At 45.8% G+C, this 22,097-nt stretch overlaps 1 protein-coding gene across 6 annotated transcripts; it reads right to left on the bottom strand.

The window, feature by feature from the left end:
• Positions 1-38: 38 nt before the first annotated feature.
• Positions 39-20,980, bottom strand: LOC136004761 (mucosa-associated lymphoid tissue lymphoma translocation protein 1-like). Of its 6 annotated transcripts, none has more exons than XM_065661595.1 (17): positions 20,553-20,980; positions 19,076-19,242; positions 17,020-17,141; positions 16,236-16,386; positions 13,830-14,008; positions 13,215-13,311; positions 12,722-12,754; positions 11,721-11,747; positions 11,485-11,520; positions 10,271-10,474; positions 6,789-6,966; positions 5,569-5,643; positions 4,896-5,023; positions 3,344-3,493; positions 2,721-2,878; positions 2,512-2,637; positions 39-1,938 (listed from the first exon to the last, which is right to left on the bottom strand). In XM_065661595.1, exons 1-17 carry the CDS (start codon positions 20,702-20,704, stop codon positions 1,477-1,479), a joined length of 2,445 nt encoding a protein of 814 aa, XP_065517667.1. In that variant the 5' UTR covers positions 20,705-20,980; the 3' UTR covers positions 39-1,476. The 6 variants fall into 6 exon arrangements, with proteins under 6 accessions (XP_065517667.1, XP_065517663.1, XP_065517664.1 ...); XM_065661591.1 differs by having other exon boundaries at positions 11,485-11,517; positions 20,553-20,741; XM_065661592.1 differs by lacking the exon at positions 12,722-12,754 and having other exon boundaries at positions 20,553-20,741.
• Between the last annotated feature and the right edge of the window lie 1,117 nt (positions 20,981-22,097).

The following is a 22,097-nucleotide window of genomic DNA, read 5'->3' as shown; positions in this document are numbered from 1 at the left end:
ATAGCAACAAGAATATAGCAACTACACATGCACAGATATACTGTTTTGTGGACAACAGTTTATTACACAATGAGTTTTCATACAAAACAGGAAACTGTGACAAAGTAGTAGCTAAACATTACAGTACCAGATCATGGGTCAAGCTGTAATTTACCGGTTGTGAGTCACAGGACAGTTAATGCACAGGTACCTTTCAGTCATCAATAAATACTTTACTACTTGGTACACTCCAGGAGCAAGGAGACAATCAAACTCCAGCTCCTTTGCAGGTTACTTCAAGCATTGCTTTCCCTCTGGATGTAACTACGTTAATATCCACGTACCTAAATCCACCTTCAGCCTGAAGATCAACACATCTAGTTAATGATGCAGTAACATTCCAATCTGAAGCTTGGTATAACCACGCAGAACAACAGCAAACATTAACAGATCTAATGTGTCTAGTTCTGACCAAACCATGCAACCTTGGTATGTAAAGCAGTTTGGCTGAGCAGAACTGACAGAGATCAACAGACTGCAGCAGGTAAAGAGCCTGGCAGCCAGCCCAGCCTGGGTCTATCCCTTGCCCTTGTTCATCAAAGCACCAAAGCACCGTACGGAAGTCACCTGCCTTTCCATAGAGGATCAGCTTCCTCTGGAGGTGCCTGGATCTTCTGAGCAGGCTTTGTTGTCAGCTTTAAAGTCACCACAGAAAAGCAAGGGCTGTGTCCAGGAGCACTAGCCCTGGAGAAACCCAGTTTCCACTCACCTGGCCTATTCACTTTCAGCCTTCCTCATGTCTTGCTGCGTGACTACCTATCCAACGCTTCACGTGCTGTGAACAGGCCCTTTTCCTCACGTCCACTTAGTGTTCTTCCAAAACCTAAAAAACCACCTTTCCAGAACTCAGAGCAATAAAATCTTCAGTGTCTTACCTACGGGAAAGATTATCCTACCAAGAACAATCCACCACAGCATGAACCTGTGACTTTGCTCCCTCTGACCATTGTAGTTCTCTCAAAGACAAGAAGCAACTCAGCTCAGGTTTGGTTTTCCTAGCACAGCTCTTCATCCATCTGTCAGCTGCTGCCACTCTGGACCTCTGACCATGGGAGAGGAGAATGCAGGCAAAGCTGACTGTCAGTTGCATCCAAGGGACTGGAATGTCAGTGTCAGTGACTGATCCTAATACACACATGAGGAAGGAAAGAAACTGAGGCTTGAAGGAGACATATTCTTAACACTGGAATATTAAACCATGATATCTTCAACCTCTGTGCTCAGTTCATTTACATTATGTGTCATATACTCAACAGGAGGTTGCTACAACACGTATGAGCACATAAAACCTTACTTGAGTGCAGCACCTAAGAAGAAATCCATGATACTGAACAACTGAGGCTCAAAGGAGAAAGGCATGTTTATCATTCTGGGGCTAAAGGAGTTTTTAGTCATGTTAAATCTCAGGAGAGATGGAAATTCATTTTCCATGTCACATCACAGATATTGCTGCTTAGAGAACCTGAGCTTGTCAGAGAGAAGGAATTCCAGTTCAACAGTATCATCAGTGGTCTCTACTGGTACATTACTCTCTTCCACAGGGGGTTGGTAGTTTCCTACTTCATGCCTTGAAGCTAATATCCCATTGCAGGAACATGCCTCTGGTTGTCTGATGCTGTCTGAGCAAACATGGTTTGGAAGGTAAATGCCTGGGCAGGAATTTGGCGGGCAGTGACTAGGGATGAAGTATTCAGTTGCCACTGGACTCGATCCCATGTGATTAGGAAAACGATTATTGGTCAGGCAACAGGTCTGGAGGCAGTTGTTGGTTTTGAATCCATGATGAAGGCCCAGTTTAGCAATAAGGGGCTTCCCAACATTAACTTCCTTTCTTTCATCCATTGTATATTCTGTTCCTGGGTACTCATAGTGCAAGCAAACGGCGAAAATCAAGTGTTCCTGCAAAAGAGGAAGGAGGGAAGAAAAAGTTACACTTCTTCCCTGGATAGACAACACAGGAAACACTTAGAGCAGCACAGTCTTCTGCAGAAGAAGACTAACCTTTGTAGGAGCTAAAGACATGTATTGGGCAAGACTTGTTTACTGAGGACCTCTTTTGGGTTTTGGCTCACCTGATAGGGTTTATTTATAGAGGCACTTTGATTACACTAGCGGCCAAAAGCACTGGCAGTGAAATACCAAGTGATGTCCAGCAAAGGTGTTCATGACACAGATACAGAGATAAACTCAACAGTGCCACAGCGTCCTAAGGAGAACCTCATGCCCAAGAGCACAAGCTGTAATGGAAGGAGATGATACGTAACATATTCATCTCCTACTAATGACATGCAAGATGCTTCTCTGCTTCAGATCACGTTCTTGTACTTCAGGGCACAGTAATATCCCCACAGAGGGCAACGGATGATCCTCACAAAACTAATCACCTTGCCAAAGTATAGGCCTAGGAAATACAAAGTGCTTTGTACAACAGTGTCAGGATTGCACAGGCATTGATGAATCATCTATACTAACCCTTAGTTTCTGCAGTGAGCTTAGCCTGGTGTAGAGGCAGTGCTTGGGAAGGTCCTTGGAGACTAAATAGCTTCCAGTTTCCTCAGGAGTTCCTCTGTTGGCCTCTTTAGGATCCACATCCAGGTCCTTTTGCAGGGAAGAAAAGATGCAGTTTGACATGGACAAACCAAGGGAGGGAGATCACCAAGACAGCAAGAGGGAGCACTTACTAGTGCAAAGTCTGTAACGTAGGCTCTGCAAACTACTATCTCAGGTGGCTGCTTTACTATCCGTGTGTAGATGATCATGACGTTGGAAAACTCGGCTGCAAACCCCAGCTGGATCTGAACTCCACACTTGAATTCCAGGTACATGCTTTCTGGAAGCTCTGCAAGTAAATAACACAAAACTTAACCTGTGTGTTCTCTATTTATGATGGGTTTCAAAGTGTAGACCTCCTCTTGCTGCCCTCCTCTACCTGTCACTACAGGTTTGCACAGACACTGCCAGAGAGCTGCCTCACCTCCATCAGAGAGCTGCCTCATCACAGACATATCTTTATACAAATATAAAGGTTATTCTCTTCCCAAATCCCACATACATTCTCTCCTATGCATGGCTTAAAACAAACCACAACATTATGTCTTGGTAATCTTTGCTTTGCATTCCTGTCACGTAACACAGAAGAATTAAGGGCCGATACCACAAATGAAAACCTCCATCTGTGATAGATGCTACCTCCCTCACCAGTTCACAAAGAGAATACTGGGAGATTATCCCAGAAGGAGACATCATACACATCTCTCTTCCTCTTATTCTTCCCACCATCATCCAAAAGCAGACTGTCCCATACCATGAGCTTTGGCCCACTGGAGGTTCCGTGCCTGGGTCTCTGCAGAAGATCCAGTCTGTTGGATGGGATCAGTCAGTGCCCTCTTCTCAGACAGACTGCTGCGGATCTCCAGAGCCTGCTTGCCTTTGGTAAGGTGACACTTGCCCATATCTAAAATGAGATGCACATAGTTAGTTTCAAAATGAACACTGCTGAAACTCTAACTGAATTGAATACACTGCTGTGGTTATGCCAGTGTCAGCACATCCATAAAAACATGTCGTTTTAGAAGCATTCATTCCTCAGCTATTCATCAGTTCAGGATAAAGCAGCGTGCCAGGTGCCTGCAGAGGATTTGTATGTGTCCTACTCAATGTGCTCACATGCTCTTCAAAACCAGCCCCGGCGGTACCCCAGCTCTGATTCAGTAAGGTCCCAGTTGAAGTGACTCATTTCAAGCATGTGAATAAACCCATTGGAGAGGATTTCTAAAGATCTGGAGGCAAGCAGGGTATTTTTGGAGGTTGGAACCAGATGGTCTTTAAGGTCCCTCCCAACCCATTCTATGATTTAGGGGTCAATATTGGTTATTTAACATCACCACTGATGATTCTTGTGCCAAAGGCACCTAGCAAGAACAGCACTGCCAGCAAGCACTGACCATTCACATGAAGGCTCTTTACGTGGAACACTTTGACTGTGAACACTCCTCTGGAACACTTTCAAATGGCATCAGCGCACTCCCAACACCCAGTATCTGGTAATTGTGACAGCAGTGGTTGTCACACTGCCTGACAGATAAATCTGTCTTTCCACTTCTGAGTTCAAGGATGAGATAAGCAATAGGTCACACATAACATCTCCAGCATGTGACACTAGACACTATGGACAAAGCAAGAGGCAGTTGGATTTTACTCCTGCTTTGAACAGGCTGACAAGGAGAACATGGGATAAAAACTAAGGATGTAGTAAATACATTTACTACTGATGCTAAAATGATGGGATTGCAGGGAAACCACAGCAGAACGTCACCCACAAAGAACAGAACCTTACACACACAGCTCTTTGTTAATGCTGCAGCTATTCCACGCTTTGAGCACGTTTGCACAGAAGCAATACATTTCCCCTCAACAGTTTTCACCTCAGCACTTCTCCCATCAGCTATACAAGACAATTACTGAAGCAGGCATATTAAAACAGTGCACTGCCCTTTATAGTGGACTTGTACTTATCATCACTAGAGCACTCTCTGGTAGGTAGGACTCAGTTGCTTAAATGAAATGGAAGTGACAGGACCCTGAAAGAGTGATTTTTATGGATGGGCAATTTAAACCTAAATGCAGAAGGACACTCAGAACAAGGAAGGTTCACTAAAAAGCAGAGGATAAAATTGATCAGTATTAAAGAAGCTCAAATCCCTTTATAATATCATGATCTTTGTTAATGTGCTGCCCAGCAGCACTTGCTTCTTGATAAAAGCTGCTGTTTTAACAAAAGAGCTTAAAGCAGACACTTAAGCACAGAAGCTGTTAATAAATGCAGGCTGAGAAGAGTGCAGGAAGCTGGAGCTCACCTTCTGCCACCTCATCGAGCAGCACAGTAATCTTCTTGTCTTCCAACAAGCGATCCTTCAGGAACTTCATGAAGATTCCATTGGCCAATCCTGACTGCTGGATTTCAAAAGCTTCTGCTCCCTGGCACCTGTGAGATCAGCAGTGTCAGACAAGGGAAAACACTGCAACATCTGCAAGAGTAAGATCAACGTGAGGACTACAGGAGTAGTTATGTTGGGAATGGGAGAAAGAAACCCCACAGTTTGAAACCCAGGTTGTGTCTAAGGCCAACCTGCTCTGCATGTCCATTTGCAAGCAACGCAGCGTGAGGAGAATTCACTTACAATCAGACCACAGACCAGAGCTGATGTCAAACTACTTGGATGAGTAGAGAACTCCTACAAGTAACCATGAGCAAAAGATCAGGACGCCTGCCCAGCTGTTCCTGGTTTGCTGAATGCACTAGTGTCATCCTGGATCTGCATGGGAACACTGGGAATCCTTACATATGCATTTCCACAGTCAGTTAGACTGTGGAATGATTCAAAGAAAGAAGGAAAGACAAAGCCACAGATAGGGATATAAATGAGTGGTCTTTGATACCACAGTTAGTGTTTTTCTGTGACAGATTAGCTGTTACAATCACTTCTAGCTTCAAACCTCTGTGGCATAGCAGGAGAAAGATTTCCTTACGTGGCATATCCAAAGACAATGTTGGCTGTAACCTTCAGAGCATCCAAGATGAGAATCGTGTCATCGTATTCATTTCTGCAATAAATGGAAAGACAGGAAAATACAATGTAGCAAAATGCAGTTATTCAAACACCAACCAGCAGAGTTCAGAACAGTACTTCTCTTTCTCTTCTACAGCTCTGCAGAGAATCCTCCCTGCAAACACACAGAGATCTTCATGGAGACAATGTGCAGACACAGTCAGATATCACGCACTACCCAGATGAGGGCAGGCTGCACTAACCAATCGAGTTTGGCTACAATGGCTTCAAAAGTGACTTCTGATAACCAGATATTTTAGGGTGTAACAAAACCTATAGGAGTTCTTAGTTTTATTTGGGTTTTTGGGTTTTCCCCCCACAAACACAGCATAACATAAGGCTTATGTAGCCATACTTTCATAGCAGACTGGGAAGCTGAATTGGCCATTGGCATTTCATTAGAAATGAAGTTTAAAACATTAAAACATTAAAGCTGCAGCAATTTTCTCTTGCTAAACATTCCTCAGGGACCAATTTGGAGAAGTGCTGAGTGAAGAGTGATTTCCAGTGCAAGTTGAAGTAGTTTCTTCAGCTGGAAAGAAAACAGTGCTTTGTTTAGAAAGATCCAATAACCCAGTTGGGTTTGAAGCTCTAAAGAAAGATACAGCATCCCCAGCATAAAACCAGGGCACAGAATCAATGCCTCTGAAGAGAGCTAAAAATAAGCGCTTCATTCGAGCCCTTCTGTCAAATTAATGTGCCTTTGATGATATGGATTCTCCTTCCTCCCTGTAATGATGAAGATGGTTAATGATGCAAGGGGACAGTGGGATTCTTCTTCTTCAAGATGCCTGATTCTATGATCTCGGTTTTATTAGATAAGACTGATGCTTTCTAACCTTTAAAGAACAACAAAAGAAGAAGAAATAAATGCCCTTCAGATCAAGAAGCAAGTGTCTACCCATGGAAACAAAGCCTAATCACCAGCTTCACGTTTCCATCCAAGGCCAAAGGTAAAATAAGCCCATGAATGAATCCCATCGACTTTAAGAACACTTGGTTTTAACGTGCTGCTGCAGTGAATAAACTGAGCTTCACAGTTGGTTCCCAAACTACAGTTATTACACCCTATCATGAGGCAAAACCATCCCTCAAGCACCCAGTGTCAGTCCTCACTATTCCTGTATGACGGGACTGTACCTTTTCCGACACATATCCAGCAGGAACACATTCAGTCCTGTCTCCTTCTCCTGCATCCGTTTGAGGATGTTCTGCACACACAGGCAGTTTGCAGAGCGATAGGGATTTGGGGCATCAATAGGAACCATGAAGCTGTTCCCATAGTTTTCATAGCCATGGCCAGCGTAGTATAACAGACCTGAGAGTTCAAAACACACATGAATAAAAACACAGCTCAAGAGCACATTGGACATTTTAGCATGTCAAACACTTCATGCGTATGTGTCTGAGGGAGATTAACATCATTCAAGCTACTCCAAGCAGGGTGTTTAATGCCTTTGTTAATACAGGAAGGAAGGGGAACCACATTAACATCAACTTCGCAACACAAAGACACAACAAATTAAAAGATACCAAGCAAAAATCTCATGCAATAGGATAAATTGGATATCGCCATCAATATATATGTCCCTACAAAACCTGAGTATTCAGCCCTGTGCTTTGTAAAGGAAACCAAGCCGGAACTACAGCCCTTCAGACCAAGCCTTTGGTTCTCTTTTACTTCACTTAAATTCTTCACTTTACTTCTCTTTCACTTTTACTTAAGCCCTCAAGTCATTAACAACTATGCCAGGACCTTGCAAACTGTTCCATTCAATCAACAGGGCTGAATTCCTGTTTATGGGAAACAGGCACAGGCAAGACAAGCGAGCAGCAAGTCCATGCAAGGGAAGTGGTGGGATGCAAGGCTTCACTCGAACAAAATGCCTCAATCCAGCTTCCAGAGGTTTGGGAAATAGCAACAGCTTTATTCAGCTAAAAGTCAGGTTTTTAAAGGGCACAGAATTGAAAGCATATCATTACCTGGAGGTGTTCAAGGTTGGATGGGGCTTGAAACAACCTGGTCTAGTGGAAGGTGTCCCTATTGGAACTGGATGAGCTTTAAGGTCCCTTCCAACCCAAACCAGTCTGACTCTGTGAATAACCTGAACAAATAAAGGTACTATTGGGCTATTTATAAGGTTCAAATGGTTACCTGAGACTAGGTAAGTTCAAGAGAGTTAAAAAATGAAGTTAAGCACCAAGTGCATGAGGGATGTCAGGTCCTAAGTTAAAAAGAAACAAATGTGATTTCCACAGAGTTTGGATCTGGACCCAAATCAAGGTTGTATCTGAGATTCTACAGATCAGGTTTATGTTAGATTAGTGATTGGACTGACTGAAGAAAATCAGCCTCTAATATAAATCATGAGTATTTTCTCAATGAACAGAAACAGCTCAGAAATAGCCACCACACTTCTTCCATATCCTTGGCAGGTGGCTGTGCTGTGCTTATCTGATGAGTACCTGCAACAGTTAAGCTGCTGAGCTCAAGATCAGAAATAAATCTCTGCATACCCAAGGCAAGCACAGTAAACATGTTTGGAGGAACTCATTAGACACTTCGACACCATGATTTGAAGTAGGCTCAAGTTCCTCACAGACGTCAGCATCTAAGTGGTATCTGCCTCTCTCTTAAGGAAAGCAGCCTAACAGCTATTTTTAGCCCTTAAATAGATGGGTCTGTGCTTTTACCCTTTGTGGAATACAATATTTATTGCTCTCTACCTTTAGAGCAACATAAACTAAGGCATCAGAGGCGAAAACCATCATCACTTTTTCTCTTCTGGAACATTTCTTATCTGAAATGCCACTTTCCTGGCAGTTAGCAGGAATTACAATGTCATATCAAGCATCAGGAATATGTGTAATAGGCACTAAATAGAAGTGGCCACTATGCCTCTTCTATTTGGAGCTGTGCCCACTAAAAAAGCAATAAATCATCATCTATTTGTGCACCAACAGCACCTTTTATATGCCTGAAGCCATTAATATCCAGGAAGAACAAAGACCATTTACATTGAAATCACTACTCAAAGAATGCTCTCCTTACCTTCCAGAAATGCCAGACTGCTGGAAAAACACAACTGCAACCATAAGCCTTAGAAGAGCTTTGCTACGGGGCTGGTGAGAAACCCATTAATGCCTGCCAGTACTAAACTCAGACCCATTAGAGACAACAATTGTTATAGAAAACAACTTAGAAGGTGCAAGAACCTAAAAGCTCACCCCAGTGTATAAGCACACCTCTTGCCAGGGCACAGAGAGAGACAACGGCTATCAGAGAGCCTGCTAAACCTCACCGCCCTACTTAGACTTCGTGTCGTGCGAGTTTTGGCTCTGACATAAATACCCAAATGTCAGCTCAGCCAGTTCTGCTAAGGCAGAGCATCAGGTAACACTGCAGTGAGAAAGGCTCACTGAGAAATGATCTGACCTTGTGCTCCAAAACAGAATCAACTTGTGCTGTCTTGGGAGGGCATTGCTGCAGGAATTGTGCTGTTGAAACAGAACAAGTGGCACAACTTTGGGGTCTCTGTTCTACATCATTTTGGGTGGCATTTTATGCAACTTAATGACCAACCAGTGGCAGCCAGCAGCACCCTCCTCAAAACCCACACCAGAACTTCCCTTGCACTCCAAATTCAAGGCCTTTCCAAGCAAGACATGAAGGTTTCTGCTCTGAGCATCAATCCCACAAGCTCTGTCTTGTGCTTTGACTCTCAAATAGTCTGTAAGGGATAATGTGAGTTCTTCTCTGGTTTATTCTATTTCTTGAAAGTGCACAGCCACAACTTACAGGAACTACACTGTCATTTACATAAACAAATTTCTTCTCAGTTTGCTTTGTGAAGCAGAAATCCAGGTTTGCACAACTCCCTGTCAAGGGCATTATGGATAAGTCTGTGCTTGCCAGGCTGGAATCACAGTAAGAATTAACCTCAAACCTTGGCACAAAGGAAGAGGGTTAAAAGATATCCTGTTCCCCTCCCCTAACACACCTGGTATTAGAGTACGGCTCACTTAAAGGCAAAGAAAAGCCTCCTTCTGCCTCTGTTCTTTACAGAGCGAGGACTGAGAGCAGAGCAGCACTTCCCAAAGAGAAGAAATACAGAAGGAAAGAGCATTCTGCAGGCATTCCAGCAGAATGGCAGGGGATGAGTGGAAGGGTGCCACCAGCAAGCCCAGAATATACTCTGTATATTCCATGCTGCTCCCCACCAGAAAAGTAACCCAGCAATCCAAGGATGCCAAGGAATTAGTCAGCCCTTCCCAAACCATCATCTGCACGCATGGGAAGGGACAAGGAGGAAGATGATGTTGAAAAGCTCTCCTAAAGGCAGGAAGGACTGCTGCCCAGGGCTACATCCAGTCTTGGAAGCTGTGTAACTGCAGTGTACAACCACTCTGCTACTAGCTTGTTTCCATAATATACCAGTACAGTCAAAGGGCATGCTGGTGGGTGTTTTTAACCTGCTTTTCCTATTCTATACACATGCTATTTATCATGAAGTCTGTTTTGCTATCACTTAGAGTGAGCTGGAAGCGATACACCCCAGATGTGTGTGTACTTGATGCACCCCAAACCTGACCTGCTTCTGAGGGGTATCACATGTTCTTACCATACACTCCTTTGTCCAAGAGGAGCAGAAACTCATCCACTGCATTTCTCATCTCGGGCTCAGTGAGATCCAGCAAGGAAACAACTTTGAAATCCAGCTGCCTCAGCAAGTTAGTCAGTTCATAGACATCCACCATGGGAGCCTTGAGCTGGGGATGGTTCCAGTAGCTCATATTCCCTATTAACAGGGCTACCTTGTCTGTTGCTGCAGAGAGAAAGCAAAACCAAAACCACATCAGGTTTATATATTCCATGGGTTCAACTCCTTTAAACTGAAGTTGCTCACTTCAGGCACAATTATTTTATATGATTTTAAAACACAGCTCCTGAATTCCCCCATGCAAGAAGACATTTCATGCACATGAAAGTTCTGATGGCCACTAAACCTTCCCCAAACCCTCACATTTTCTTCTGCTTCTTAGAACACAGACAAGAATCCACCACACACAAAGCACCACTTTCACATCTCCATCTTCCATGTCCCATCTCTTTCAAACGCAGTACAATTAGGTGGAAACTTTCACAGATCACAAGTAAAAAGTCTTTTCCCTGTTTGCTAAGGCTTCTTTTCTTACACTCACACTGAGGAACATGAAAATGGTACAGTTCTGACAGAGGCCAGCAGCCTCTCCACCTGGTTCAGCACACAGAACAACATGCCAGAGCATACTCGAGTCTACCATGCAAGAATTCAATTAAAACCCCCAGCAACTAGTCTTCCCAACATACATATGTTATCCATCTATCTTTACGAGCTTCAGCTCAGCATCAAAGCATCCATGATGAGGAAGAGCTGAGCTTGCAGCGACACATCCCCTCAGCAGACTGCCTACCAATCCTTTCTATCACCCCACCCCAATACCACTACCTCCAACTGTCCAAGTATTCAAAGTAAGGGAAGAACATGCTGGCTAAGGCCCTGGCCAGAGGAATCTGAAACAGTAAACTGAAACAGATCAGAAGTTGTAGACACTCCACCGAGTCACTAAAAATACTGGTGCCCTCAACACATTTTACTCCTGAAAGGGCATGCAAGCATTAGAAAAGGCTATAAAAATACACAGAAGTCCCTCTCCCTGCAGCTATTTATGTGTTATTCACAATTATTTCACTAGCAGTGGCAGAAAAAGCCATGTTCTGAAGCAAAAGCTATTTCCTAGATATGAAACACTGTTCATTACAGCTACTTACTACTGGTAAGTACAAACTACTTACCAACAGGTCTGTGATCTGCCTGTTCTTGCAGCTCTGCTTGAAAGAGATGGGAAGAGCAGATCATCAGTAACTATAGTCATAGCTGGAGTGTCAGAAATGAACTGCATGTCCTGCAGGCTATTGGCACTGCTATGCCTCATATATTACTGGTTTAAGACAAGAAAATGCTCTTTCTTTTTGTTTCAGTGGGGTTTTACCTGGTTTCCTTCACCCTCTTTTCCAAGCTTATCACTCACCTGGTTTCTGAAGATCACTGAGGTCTTCTGTGAAGAAACACACCAATAACATCAGTTTAAACAAGAAGAACCAATTATTTCATTAATAAAAATATAAGTGATTATTAACAGAAGCCAAAATACCTTTCTAAAATACTTCTGGCTTTGCATTTCTGCAATCTAAAGCTTTCACATGATTATTCCACATGCAGAGAAGAGAAAGCCCTACATCAATATACTAAGCTCTATACGGCATTCTAATACAGTAGATCTCAACAGAAAAGGGAGAAACCCACTCTGTGCCTCAGTCCCACAGGCATGCAAGCAGCTTGAATGAATAAGGAACAAAGCACCCAGATGTGTGAAGGACAGCAACATCCTAAGCAAGAAATCTTACTTTGTAAAGCCCAGATTCCAGATACAATTGCCAAACACTCTGAGCTACCACAGGCAGGGTGTGGCCAAGGGGGATGCTCTAAGCAGCCTGACATCTTTACATATGATCCCCTGTGATGTAAATACTCGCTTTAAGATGCTCAAAGGGATGGTGTCAGCACTAAATTCTTCCTCCCTGTTGCAGCAGTGCAAAGGAAAAGAGAAATTGTCCCAGTAAGGGTGCTGGAAAAGCTCTCACAGACAGACGTGACAGTGGAACTGCTCTACCCAGCTCTCTAAGGTCATCCAGGTTCCTAAACACCTTCAGCCTTTCTTGCCAGGATGTTGCCTCCTGAGCCCAGCCAAAGAAATCTCAACATCTTCCCACGTCACTAGAAACAGGACACAAACCCAGTGCAAAAATCAACTTTAAATACTACAGAAGAAAGCAGCTTGGTTTTCATCCCATGTGCTTTAGATCATGATATTAAGGCAAGAAGAGAGAAGCACATGCAGAAGGAACACCGTATCACACATTAGTGATTTCAAACAGACTGAAGCTCTTAACCCACGCATGCTTTTCAGCAACACACCATCATCCCCATCATTTAGTCTTGCAACTGATTCACAACTGAAGATGTATTTACCTTCTGAGCACTCCACTGCCATAGCTTTCCTTCCTTGGGTTCAAGGGGGAAAAATTGGAAGACAATTGCTCTCAGTTGTGAGCGTGAGCACACAAAGTGGGAGAGAAAGTCACTTCTGAGCTTCTCTGCAGTCTGTCTCATTTCATAGCAGCACCAATCAGCACTGACCACAACACTGTGCAGTATTACTAAGCCTCAGGGGTACTAAACTAGGCTATTTCTTAGGATATGCAAGAACTTTCCCTACGAATTATGCAATAGAATGATCTGGAAGCTGCACAAACAGATCTTTGCTTCATTAGCTTACTTGCAATACATGCACTCATACTAAATCATGTTATATTCACTTGTTCTGCTTGCTGTGAATAACCTCACGGGTCCTCATTGCTGAAGGACTCAGTGTAATACAAACTGTACCTCCAACAAGGGTTTATAGGCTTAGGGAAAGAACGGATACACCAGGTAACCTGTATCAAGCACAAAACCTCCTTACCTATAACAACTTCTATCTTGTTGCTGTCCTCATCTTCCTGGTCATTGAACACGTGACACCAGTATGTCCCTTGATGCTCCACATCCACATAAGTGACCTGCACAAGCATTGTCACAGTCATTCCACCAGACCCCAGAAGAATTCCTGTCTCAGTTTCATTTAATCCCACTTGCAAGAAAGGGTAAAATCTAAAAGCAAAGCCTGACCTAATCCAAAACTGCTGACACCCTCATTCCTCAGTGAGCAGGACAGCACATGCCTCCTAGCAATCCACCTCAGTGGCTTGAGATGCCTTAAGCACTGAATGCAAGAGCTCATACAAATCAGTGCTCTGCAGGGCTTTCACTCTAGTGATACTTCATCTGTGTCATGTCCCAGTAATCCAAAGTACACTATGGCCTTATATCCCATGACTACAACTTGGAACATGCTCAGGACTAAAACCATGCACCCAAGAGCCTCAGAATGCTATAGGAAAGGGACTAAGAACTTCCAGTGAGCACTCCCATAACAGGTGACCAAGGCTATACATTAACTTGTTTTCTTCAGGGAAGCTTTATGTGATAAGTTAAGTGGTTATGCACTAGCCCCCAGGGCCAGCCCCTAGTAACTTACCATATAGACATTTTCGCTCCCATTTGCCAAGGGAAATCCATTTCTGAACCACTGGTACTGAGGAATTGGGTTTCCAACAGCTCCACACTCCAGCACCAAAGCATCCCCCACTGCCAGGCTTTGTGCCTGAGGCTGGACACAAATGTGCAGCTTGTTTCCAGGCAAACCAGTTATGCTCCCTTAAAAAGCAAAAAAAGATGGAAGAAAACAGGAAAGAAAGGGTGAGCCACCATATAGGCTAATAAGAATTGATGATGTATGGTCACATCTTCCTGTAACTCCAATAGGCTGGTTTAATAGCAATGAAATTCAGCTACTTGTCCCTGAGGAGTACGCTAAAAACATCAGCCACTGACATGACCCAAATAGAAACGTCTTGGGGTACAAAAGCTATTCAGAACACCTTAAATGCACTGAAGACTCATCCAGCTGCTGTGATGTAAGTTTCTATACATGATAAAATTCATCTTTAGGACATCCACCACACAGAGAAGTGCTGCACTGAGAAGATTTGTGGTATCCACGTATCATTTTAAGTGACACACACTCCAACAAGCCCAGCCCCACTTGTAAAGGTCACACCAGTGATCTTTTCTCTCAGCTGCAAGGTCACTCATCTCTGCTGTTAGACTACGTGTGCAGACACATGCTTTGTCATCAGAGCTATTCGTGACTGACAGCCAGAGGGTGATGACATTTTCCTTTGCACAGTGAAATAAAGGGAGGCAGTGGTCCAAGTATCTCTGTTCTGCCAGTGGCTGAGATGCTTGGTGCATCATAAACTTGTGTTTCAGAAGTTGTAGTCAAACAGGATTAGTCTTTAAGGACAGGAACACAAAAGTTACAGGTAGTGAAAGATAATATGAGATTGAAACATAACATGGTTTCTGTCTCCCTTACCTGCCATTTACAGGCCCTTGCTGGTACATCCTGTTGTTATACCACTCTCAACACACACTAACCAGCTTGTCCCTGTATCTTTTGGGATCGTGTCTGGCTGCCTCACTGGTCCCAAGCTCAAAAGACAGCTTTGGCAGAATGGAGCACAACTGAGCGCTCAAATAGAAAGCAATGAAAGAAGAGGAGGAGAAGAGTATCTGAAAAAAGAAAGCAACCAAAAGGGAGCAGGAAAAGGGGAAAGACAGACAGTCAGCAGCTGAAATAGAAGATTTCATACCTACTCATCACTTACAGCAGTGGTATTGTCAGTATTGTCTAGTTCAACTGAAAAACCAGCAATTCGAGGCCAAATGTTCCAGAAGACGAAGAGTGTTCACTCAGTGCAAGCACTACATGCCCCCCTTTAAGTCTCCTTGGTAGGACTCCAAGAGGGGAAATTACAGAAAGGAGCAATCCATCCTGCCCCTCGTCCTTTCACCCATTACCAAGGCCTAAACACAGTAAAATTCACTCCCACTACAGTTCCTGGCTGGCCAAGAGTCATGGAACATAAAGCAAGGCACTAGGCTGTGGATACCTGCTGCCTTTTAGGCTCCAAAACTCCTGTTACACGTGTGAAACAATATACTGCTGGTTTTCCTCAGGGGTTCTTTGGAAGTAGTCATTACAAGGTTATTCATCTCAGCTTCCTGGTGCAAGCAGCAACATCTAAACCTGCAGGTTTCTAACTGAGTAGAGCCTGGAGTAGAAGCAGGAAAAGCAGAAGAAATCATTGCTTAGATAAGCGACTGGGAAGATGTGAAAAAGTCACCCCAAGTGACACTGCAGTAGCTTTTTATCTTTTACCAGAAGAACAGTTCTGTCTCTTTTCCTGACATGAGTAATTTTTCTATGTGGGATGCAAGTAGAAAACACCTTTGACTCATGACAAGAGATTAAATAAGTACTTTTCACAGCCTGAAGGCACTGCAGTTGAGTTCTAGCTCACGCGTCTTCAGGCCAATAGCAAGCAAGTCCAGGCTGTTTAATGAGGGAGTTTATAAAGTGCAGGAGTCAATGCCTGTGTAATACTCCCGAGCATTCTGTAAAGCAAACAACAAAGAATACACACGCCAGAAAACCCACAATGGAAGCAGAGCTGTCTTCAAGCCAGTGCCACAAATTCCCATGGACTTACACAGTGCAGTTCAATTACTAGGGCTTTTTAGGTAGGTTACACACACCTGACTGTTAGCTGACCATTGATAAACCTCATGAAATGCAATTCCCACCACAAAGACTCAGTTTAACTCAAACCTATGAGAGGAAGAAACACTTATTTCAGTAACTTGTTGGCCTCCCTTCACTGTTAGCTGGGTTGGTTATATGAAGCTGTAAAGAGTGCATTAGGCTGTGTGTGGTTTTAATCAAGCCTCTTTCCCATCTGTGCATGACAGCAACAGGAACCCTAGTTCCTCTAAGGAGTGGGAAGACAGACTTTCAACAGACAGTGGTTTGGCCACTCACCATCAGGTGTTCCCTGGAGATGACAGACTTCCAGGTGTGCCCAGCGACTGAACACGAAGGAGGATTCACTGTTCACTCGGCAGATGTAGAAGCCAGAGTCGTTCACACTCACTGGATTAAAAACCAACTCTGGAGAATTGCCATTGGGAACCTGAGGTACAGGTGAACCAAGGAAGAGATTTAATCTAAACCTGGATCAAACTTGGAATGCTTATTTCAATGCCCATAGCACCAGCCTCAGCACCTTCCCTTGCTGAAAACTTTGGGATGAGGAAGCGTTGTTCTGTGTATTTAAGTAGCTCGGAGACAGGCTTCCTTCCAAGAACCATTCAGATGCCTCTATTTAAGACACTTCTGAGCTTTGAAGCCTGCTGAAAAGCTTTTCCTGAAATCAAGGATTTTTACCTTTCTCCATAAATAACTTGGAATGATTTCTGAAGCACTGCTCCAACCCGAGTGTGTTCTACATTCAGCTCTAGTCTTAGGATACATTCAACTATGATCAGGGAACTGTAACATTCTTTCACAGACAAAGAATTTTTTACTACATCTATACTTCCTGTCACATTCCAAGATTAGCCTCCAAGGATGGTCTGAATATAAGGAACCACCTTACTGTTTTACATATTGCTAGGGTTGTTATGCAGCATTTCTTACACTTCTATTTTATTAGTATGTAGAGCAATCTCCTCTCATTGCAAGTAAGTCTTTAAAAAGGTATCATCCCAAATAATTCCCTATTATTTCCACCATTAAACCCCCTGTATTCTGTATCAACTATTACCTCTTTCTCCTGCTTGAACCACTGGTAATGCACAAATGGGTGTCCTGTTGCCCAGCATGACAGCTTGACCATCTGTCCAGGGAGCACTGATTGAGAGTCTGGCTGCACAACAATCTTTATTGCTTTAAAGAAGAATTTACACACAGGAAGGTTATTAACAAAAACAATTCCACTACTGAAATTTGCATTTAAGCTGTTCTTTGAGCTAAGAGTTTCTGTCATTAAATAGATTTGGAAAAGAATTAGTTTGTACTGTGTATGCATACAGTTCCTATTTGTTATATGGCTTTGAGACACTCAGTTGTTAGGCTTCAGATTAAGATTAGGCACAGCCTGAGGATGGACCAAACCAGTAACAGTTTAACTACCACACAGTATGGGTTTCTGTTATTCCTCATGCAGCCTTCCTAGCCAAAACACTGCTTTCAGTGTTGCGCCTGACTTGGGTAGAGCACAGGGCTGGGGTTTTCTGTTGCCGACATGCAAGGTAAAACTTTCCACTTCAGATTTGAACTGCCAGGAAGGAGCCTGAGTGAAATTCTGACACCGGTTTGGTATCATCCAGTTATTTTCTTAACCTCGACCATCCCAGAGATCTTGTTACAGCATGACCCAAAACCAGATCCACTGGTACAACCAAGGTCATCAGAAGAGGACATTTTCCTAACAGAGAATGCTTGAGGAAAGAAACTGTAACAATATGATCAATCGCTGAAACCTAAGCAGAAATCCCTGTGGTCTTTGTTAATCACAAACTGTGTCTAGCAGGGAAATGGGCTCCGTTAACCTCCTCCACACACAGTCCTATTCTGAAGTTGTCGGTCACACAGGCAGCTACTCCAAAGCGTCCATAAGACTTGAAAATTCCCTGTCTCTCTCTAAAACAACTTCCCTCTATATCCTATCCCCGAAGATGACAACCTCAGTTCCTCACTGAACACTTCCTCTGCTGTTTTTCATAAATGGAGTGTGTTAAGCACCAGTTTAGAGCATCACCATCACCTAACATTAGCCAAGACAAACAGGAATGATACTACTCCATTTGCAGGGACAGAAAAACAAAGATGAGCTGCTTTTTCCAAAGCCTTCCACTTTGGTTCAATCCCTCCTCATCCACACAACTAACACCTTCTAGGAAAGCAGTTGAGCAAAACAAGTTCTCTGAAAGATCAGTATTCTGCACTCCTTGGAAGCATTACAAACCAGTTCTAAGAACCTGATTCATAGTTTCTTCACAGTTTCATTTATCTTCCTACCATTCATTCAACACTCTACAGTTACTTCCTGCAAAGCATCACACAATGCAATGGTTCAGGAAGAAAACCTCCTGGCTCCATTTTCTGAACGGTTACAAAGATACGCAAATACTTCTTCACTTGCCTTGGAAAAGGCAAAGCTCAAGTTCTGAGCTCCTAATCTTCACTATAATCCAACTGCTACGTTCTTGGCTCACACACCAGTAAACATTTGCAGTCATCTCTGGAAATTCAGCCTCAATTACTCCCACTGAGGTTGAAGTGCATGAAGTGCTCAGACCTGCCTGCAGAGGAAAAGCACCTCTCTGCTCTCGTCTCATTCACCATAAGTCCTGAGGGTGGCACAAAGGCCAGGCTGTAATACCACAAATTGCACAGTAACCCTTTTGCCTCCTTAACTTGGGAGAAAGCTCGCTCTATTTCATTCACTTCCAGTAAGAAATGACATGACAAAAAAGGGAAGAAAAGGCCAGAGAGGTGACCCAAGATGCCACAGCTTTCTCACCGCCAAAAAGGAGAAGCTTTAAAGTTATTATTACCACTATTTCATGTCTTTATAGGAAGCTTTTCCATGGAGTGAATTCAATGTGACAGGAAATTCTGTAAGCTCTGAGAGACAAACAAGGGCTGGGACTTGGTTCTGGGAGTTGCAGATTCTTCAAGAGATGCTTTGTATTGCTGCAAACAAAGCATGTCGCAGCTTGTAACAATACGTCTCTGCCACAAAGGCACTGAACTGGTGTCCCCAAAAGGAATACTCCAGTGTTTCCAGTTGCAGGAAAGCACAAACCAGAACTGACCTGAATGGCTGAGGCACTGGAGAGCCTCTGTGTGCTCCAGGGCCTGCAGGAACTGCATGAGCTCTACCACAGTGCAGCCACGATCTCCCAGGAGCTTGAGGAGACTCCAACTGGGACTTCCTTCTGGCTCCAGCACTTTGAGGGAACACTGCTCCAAATCCAGAGGGCTGCAAAGTAAGGGGAGAAAGACACGTAACAGACCTCCTTAGTGCTTCTTCCTCACAAAGGAGTAGAGTTAAACCCACAGGTGGGAAATTCCCAGTTGGTCTGAAGGTATCTGCAGTATTTCCTGCAAGGTTTGGGAGTTCAGCAACACCTCCACAGACTGAAAGCGGTATTAGTGAGCTGCGTGCTACAAGTGATGCTTGCACCTAACAATTCTGACCCGATGTATTGAGAAATCTTCACTTTTTCACTTCTGACAGTCTCAGTACAAAAACAAGAGCAGCACCTTTCACTCTCATGTGCCTACTTCAGAAGCAGTAAAGAGTCAGAATCCAAGTTGAAAGTCCAGGAAGACTTTGATTTTCAGAGAAGTTATTAAAACAAGCGACTGTTGCAGCTTAACTGATACACAGAGTGCAGTTATCTGCTTCCACACGTTCCTCTCCAGGTATAAATACACAGAGAATATGGGTGTTAAGCCTTCTTTCAATCAGAGCAGGTTAAAATAACACAGGTAACAAGGACACGAATACAGCTATAGAAAGGAATGCCAGTTTATGTATTCCCACATTAAAGATCAATCAATGTCTCCTGCATTGGCTCACATGGAGATATTTCCACTGAACAAGCACTTCATTGTATTTTACTAGATAATACAGAAACCCACAGAGCCCCAGGCCTCACAGAGGGGTCATACTGTAGCCCTGGGGTTCTACTTCTCTGTATTAATAAATACAGTTGTAACAGGGGAAGGACACGCGTGCGTAGTGTATAGCCAGCGCTGCACCTGAAACACCTCATGTGTTTGAGGGACTACCGTCTAAACCCAACCCTGAAAAGCCTTCTTCCTGCGAAGAAGGAGTTGAAGAGGACGGATGCGCTCTCCGCCCGGCCGCATTCCCGCTGAGGGCCGGGGATGCTCCGAAGTGCCAACGCCGGACGCTACGCTGCTCGCACTCCGCTGTTTCTCCACTGGAAGGCCTCACACGGGCCCAAGCAAACACCTCGCAGACACGGGCCGGGCCTTCGGCTCAGATCTCCCCCACCCCCCGTGCCCCAGCGCCCGTCAGGGGCGCTCCCGCTGCCGCACCAGGGAGGCCTGGGGCTGCGGGAGGGCCAGCACGGCCCGCAGAGCCCGGACCACCGCGGCCTCAGGCAGCAGCCGCTGCTCCTCGCCCGAGCGCAGCCTCGCGGGCACCGGGAGGCACGGCTCCGCCGCGGCCCCCGCTGCTCTCGGCTCCGCGGCTTCCCCTTGGGCCCCGCCACCGGAGCCCCGCGCCTTCGCTTCCCTTCCCTTCCCGGCCGCCCTCACCTCAGCCGGACCCTGCCGCGGCTCCCCGCCCGCTGCGCCAGGTCCCGCCAGCCCTTGCCGGGCGCCGCTCGGTCCAGGAGCTCGCTGAGCCTGCGGAGCAGCGGCGGGGCCAGGCCGCGGAGGGGCAGCGCGCCCCGCGCCGCCTCCGCCATCGCCCCGCGCTCCGCTCCGCTCCGCCCGGAAGGCCCCGCCGCGCGCAGCCGCCGCGCCGCTTCCCGCCCTTTCCTGAGGGGAGCCCCGGCGGCAGGGGGGGTGAGGGAAGCGGCCCGGCCCCGGGGCCCCCGCGCTGAGGCGGGGCCGTTCGGGCCGTGACGGGGAGGGCAGCCCGCGGCGGCGGCGTGAGCCCGGACAGCGGAGCGGAGGTGGGAGGGACAGCGGCTTCCGCCGCCGCCGCGGGCTCTCCGTGACCCCGCTTCCCCGCCTGCTGCCGCTTCCAGGCGAGCGAGCGCCCGGCTTCAAGGGCCGCGGCCTTCCAGTGCCTCCCGCGGAGGCAGAGGGCGTGCTGCTCGGGAGGCGTCCCCCCGAGAGGCCGTTCGCCCCATCGCGGCCGTGCAGCCGTGACCTGAGGGGAGCTCTCCCCTCTCCGCATGCCCGGCTCGCCCGGCGGGCCCAGGAGGTGATGCTGCCGGCGGTTTTACCCGCGCCGAAGCACTGGAACGTGGCTGCCTGCGCTGCTGAAGGGCTTTTCACGTGTCTCATGCTCCAAGCAGGCTTTGCGCACCTGCCGGTGCAGCGGCAGTCACAGAGTCAATCACAGAATCCCAAGGGTTGGAAGGGACCTAAAAGACCATCTAGTCCAACCCCCCTGCAAGAGCAGGGTAACCTACAGTACATCACACAGGAACTTGTCCAGGCGGGCCTTGAATATCCCCAGTGTAGGAGACTGCACAACCGCCCTGGGCCAGGCCCTGTGGTTAGGCTGACAGCAGTGGGGCTGACGCCCGTGTCCACGGTCTGTTTCTCATCCTTCCCGTGCGCAAGCCGTGCAGGAGGGGCCGGCAGTGAAACTGACTTCATCGCGGCACACACGTACCCACAGCAGCGGGTGCCTCAGCTGCTGCGAAAGCAGGCAGGAAGGAGCCGCTCGCCGCCCTCAGCCGGGCCGGGGCTCTGCGCGTGTCTTCCCGCAGCACCAAGCACTTGAACTGCCAGCCGGTGACCACGGTTTGGAATCCTGGGCTCTCATTCCGGGGGGTGTTTTGAGGCTATTATGTGAAGCACAGATATCCCTGCTGCTATTCCTGGATGAGGGCCCTGTAGGTGCTCTGTTTATTGCAGAACACTTCCCTATCTGGGTCTAGATAACAGTGGGAGCAACAAGTATTTAGCACAGTAGGATCACACAACCACGTTTAGCTGTGCTTTCAGCTAAAAGAATGGCACAAACCTTGCTTTTCAGCCTTTCTTACGCTCAGAGCAGTCTGCAACTCATTCAAGTTCCTCCTGCGTGACACTTGGGGAACGGGAGTGGGAATGCTTTCTGACTGCGGGATTCACTCCCCTTTGAGGAACGAGGCGGATTTTTGTGAAGCGGTTGGTAAAAGC

This window comes from Lathamus discolor, chromosome Z (genome assembly GCF_037157495.1).
Source record: "Lathamus discolor isolate bLatDis1 chromosome Z, bLatDis1.hap1, whole genome shotgun sequence".
Taxonomy (NCBI): domain Eukaryota; kingdom Metazoa; phylum Chordata; class Aves; order Psittaciformes; family Psittacidae; genus Lathamus; species Lathamus discolor.
Note: the sequence above shows the minus strand (reverse complement) of the source record. Positions and strands in the feature narration are given on the sequence as shown.

What these genes read in the sequence shown, in the direction of transcription:
- LOC136004761 (XM_065661595.1), bottom strand. Translation starts at nt 20,704, where the DNA reads ATGGCGGAGGCGGCGCGGGGCGCGCTGCCCCTCCGCGGCCTGGCCCCG. An exon ending in GCTCGATGAGGTGGCAGAAG is followed by an intron (nt 3,494 to 4,895) that starts GTGAGCTCCAGC and finishes ATCTCATTTTAG; the next exon opens with ATATGGGCAAGTGTCACCTT. An exon ending in CCAGTGGGCCAAAGCTCATG is followed by an intron (nt 2,879 to 3,343) that starts GTATGGGACAGT and finishes ATTTACTTGCAG; the next exon opens with AGCTTCCAGAAAGCATGTAC.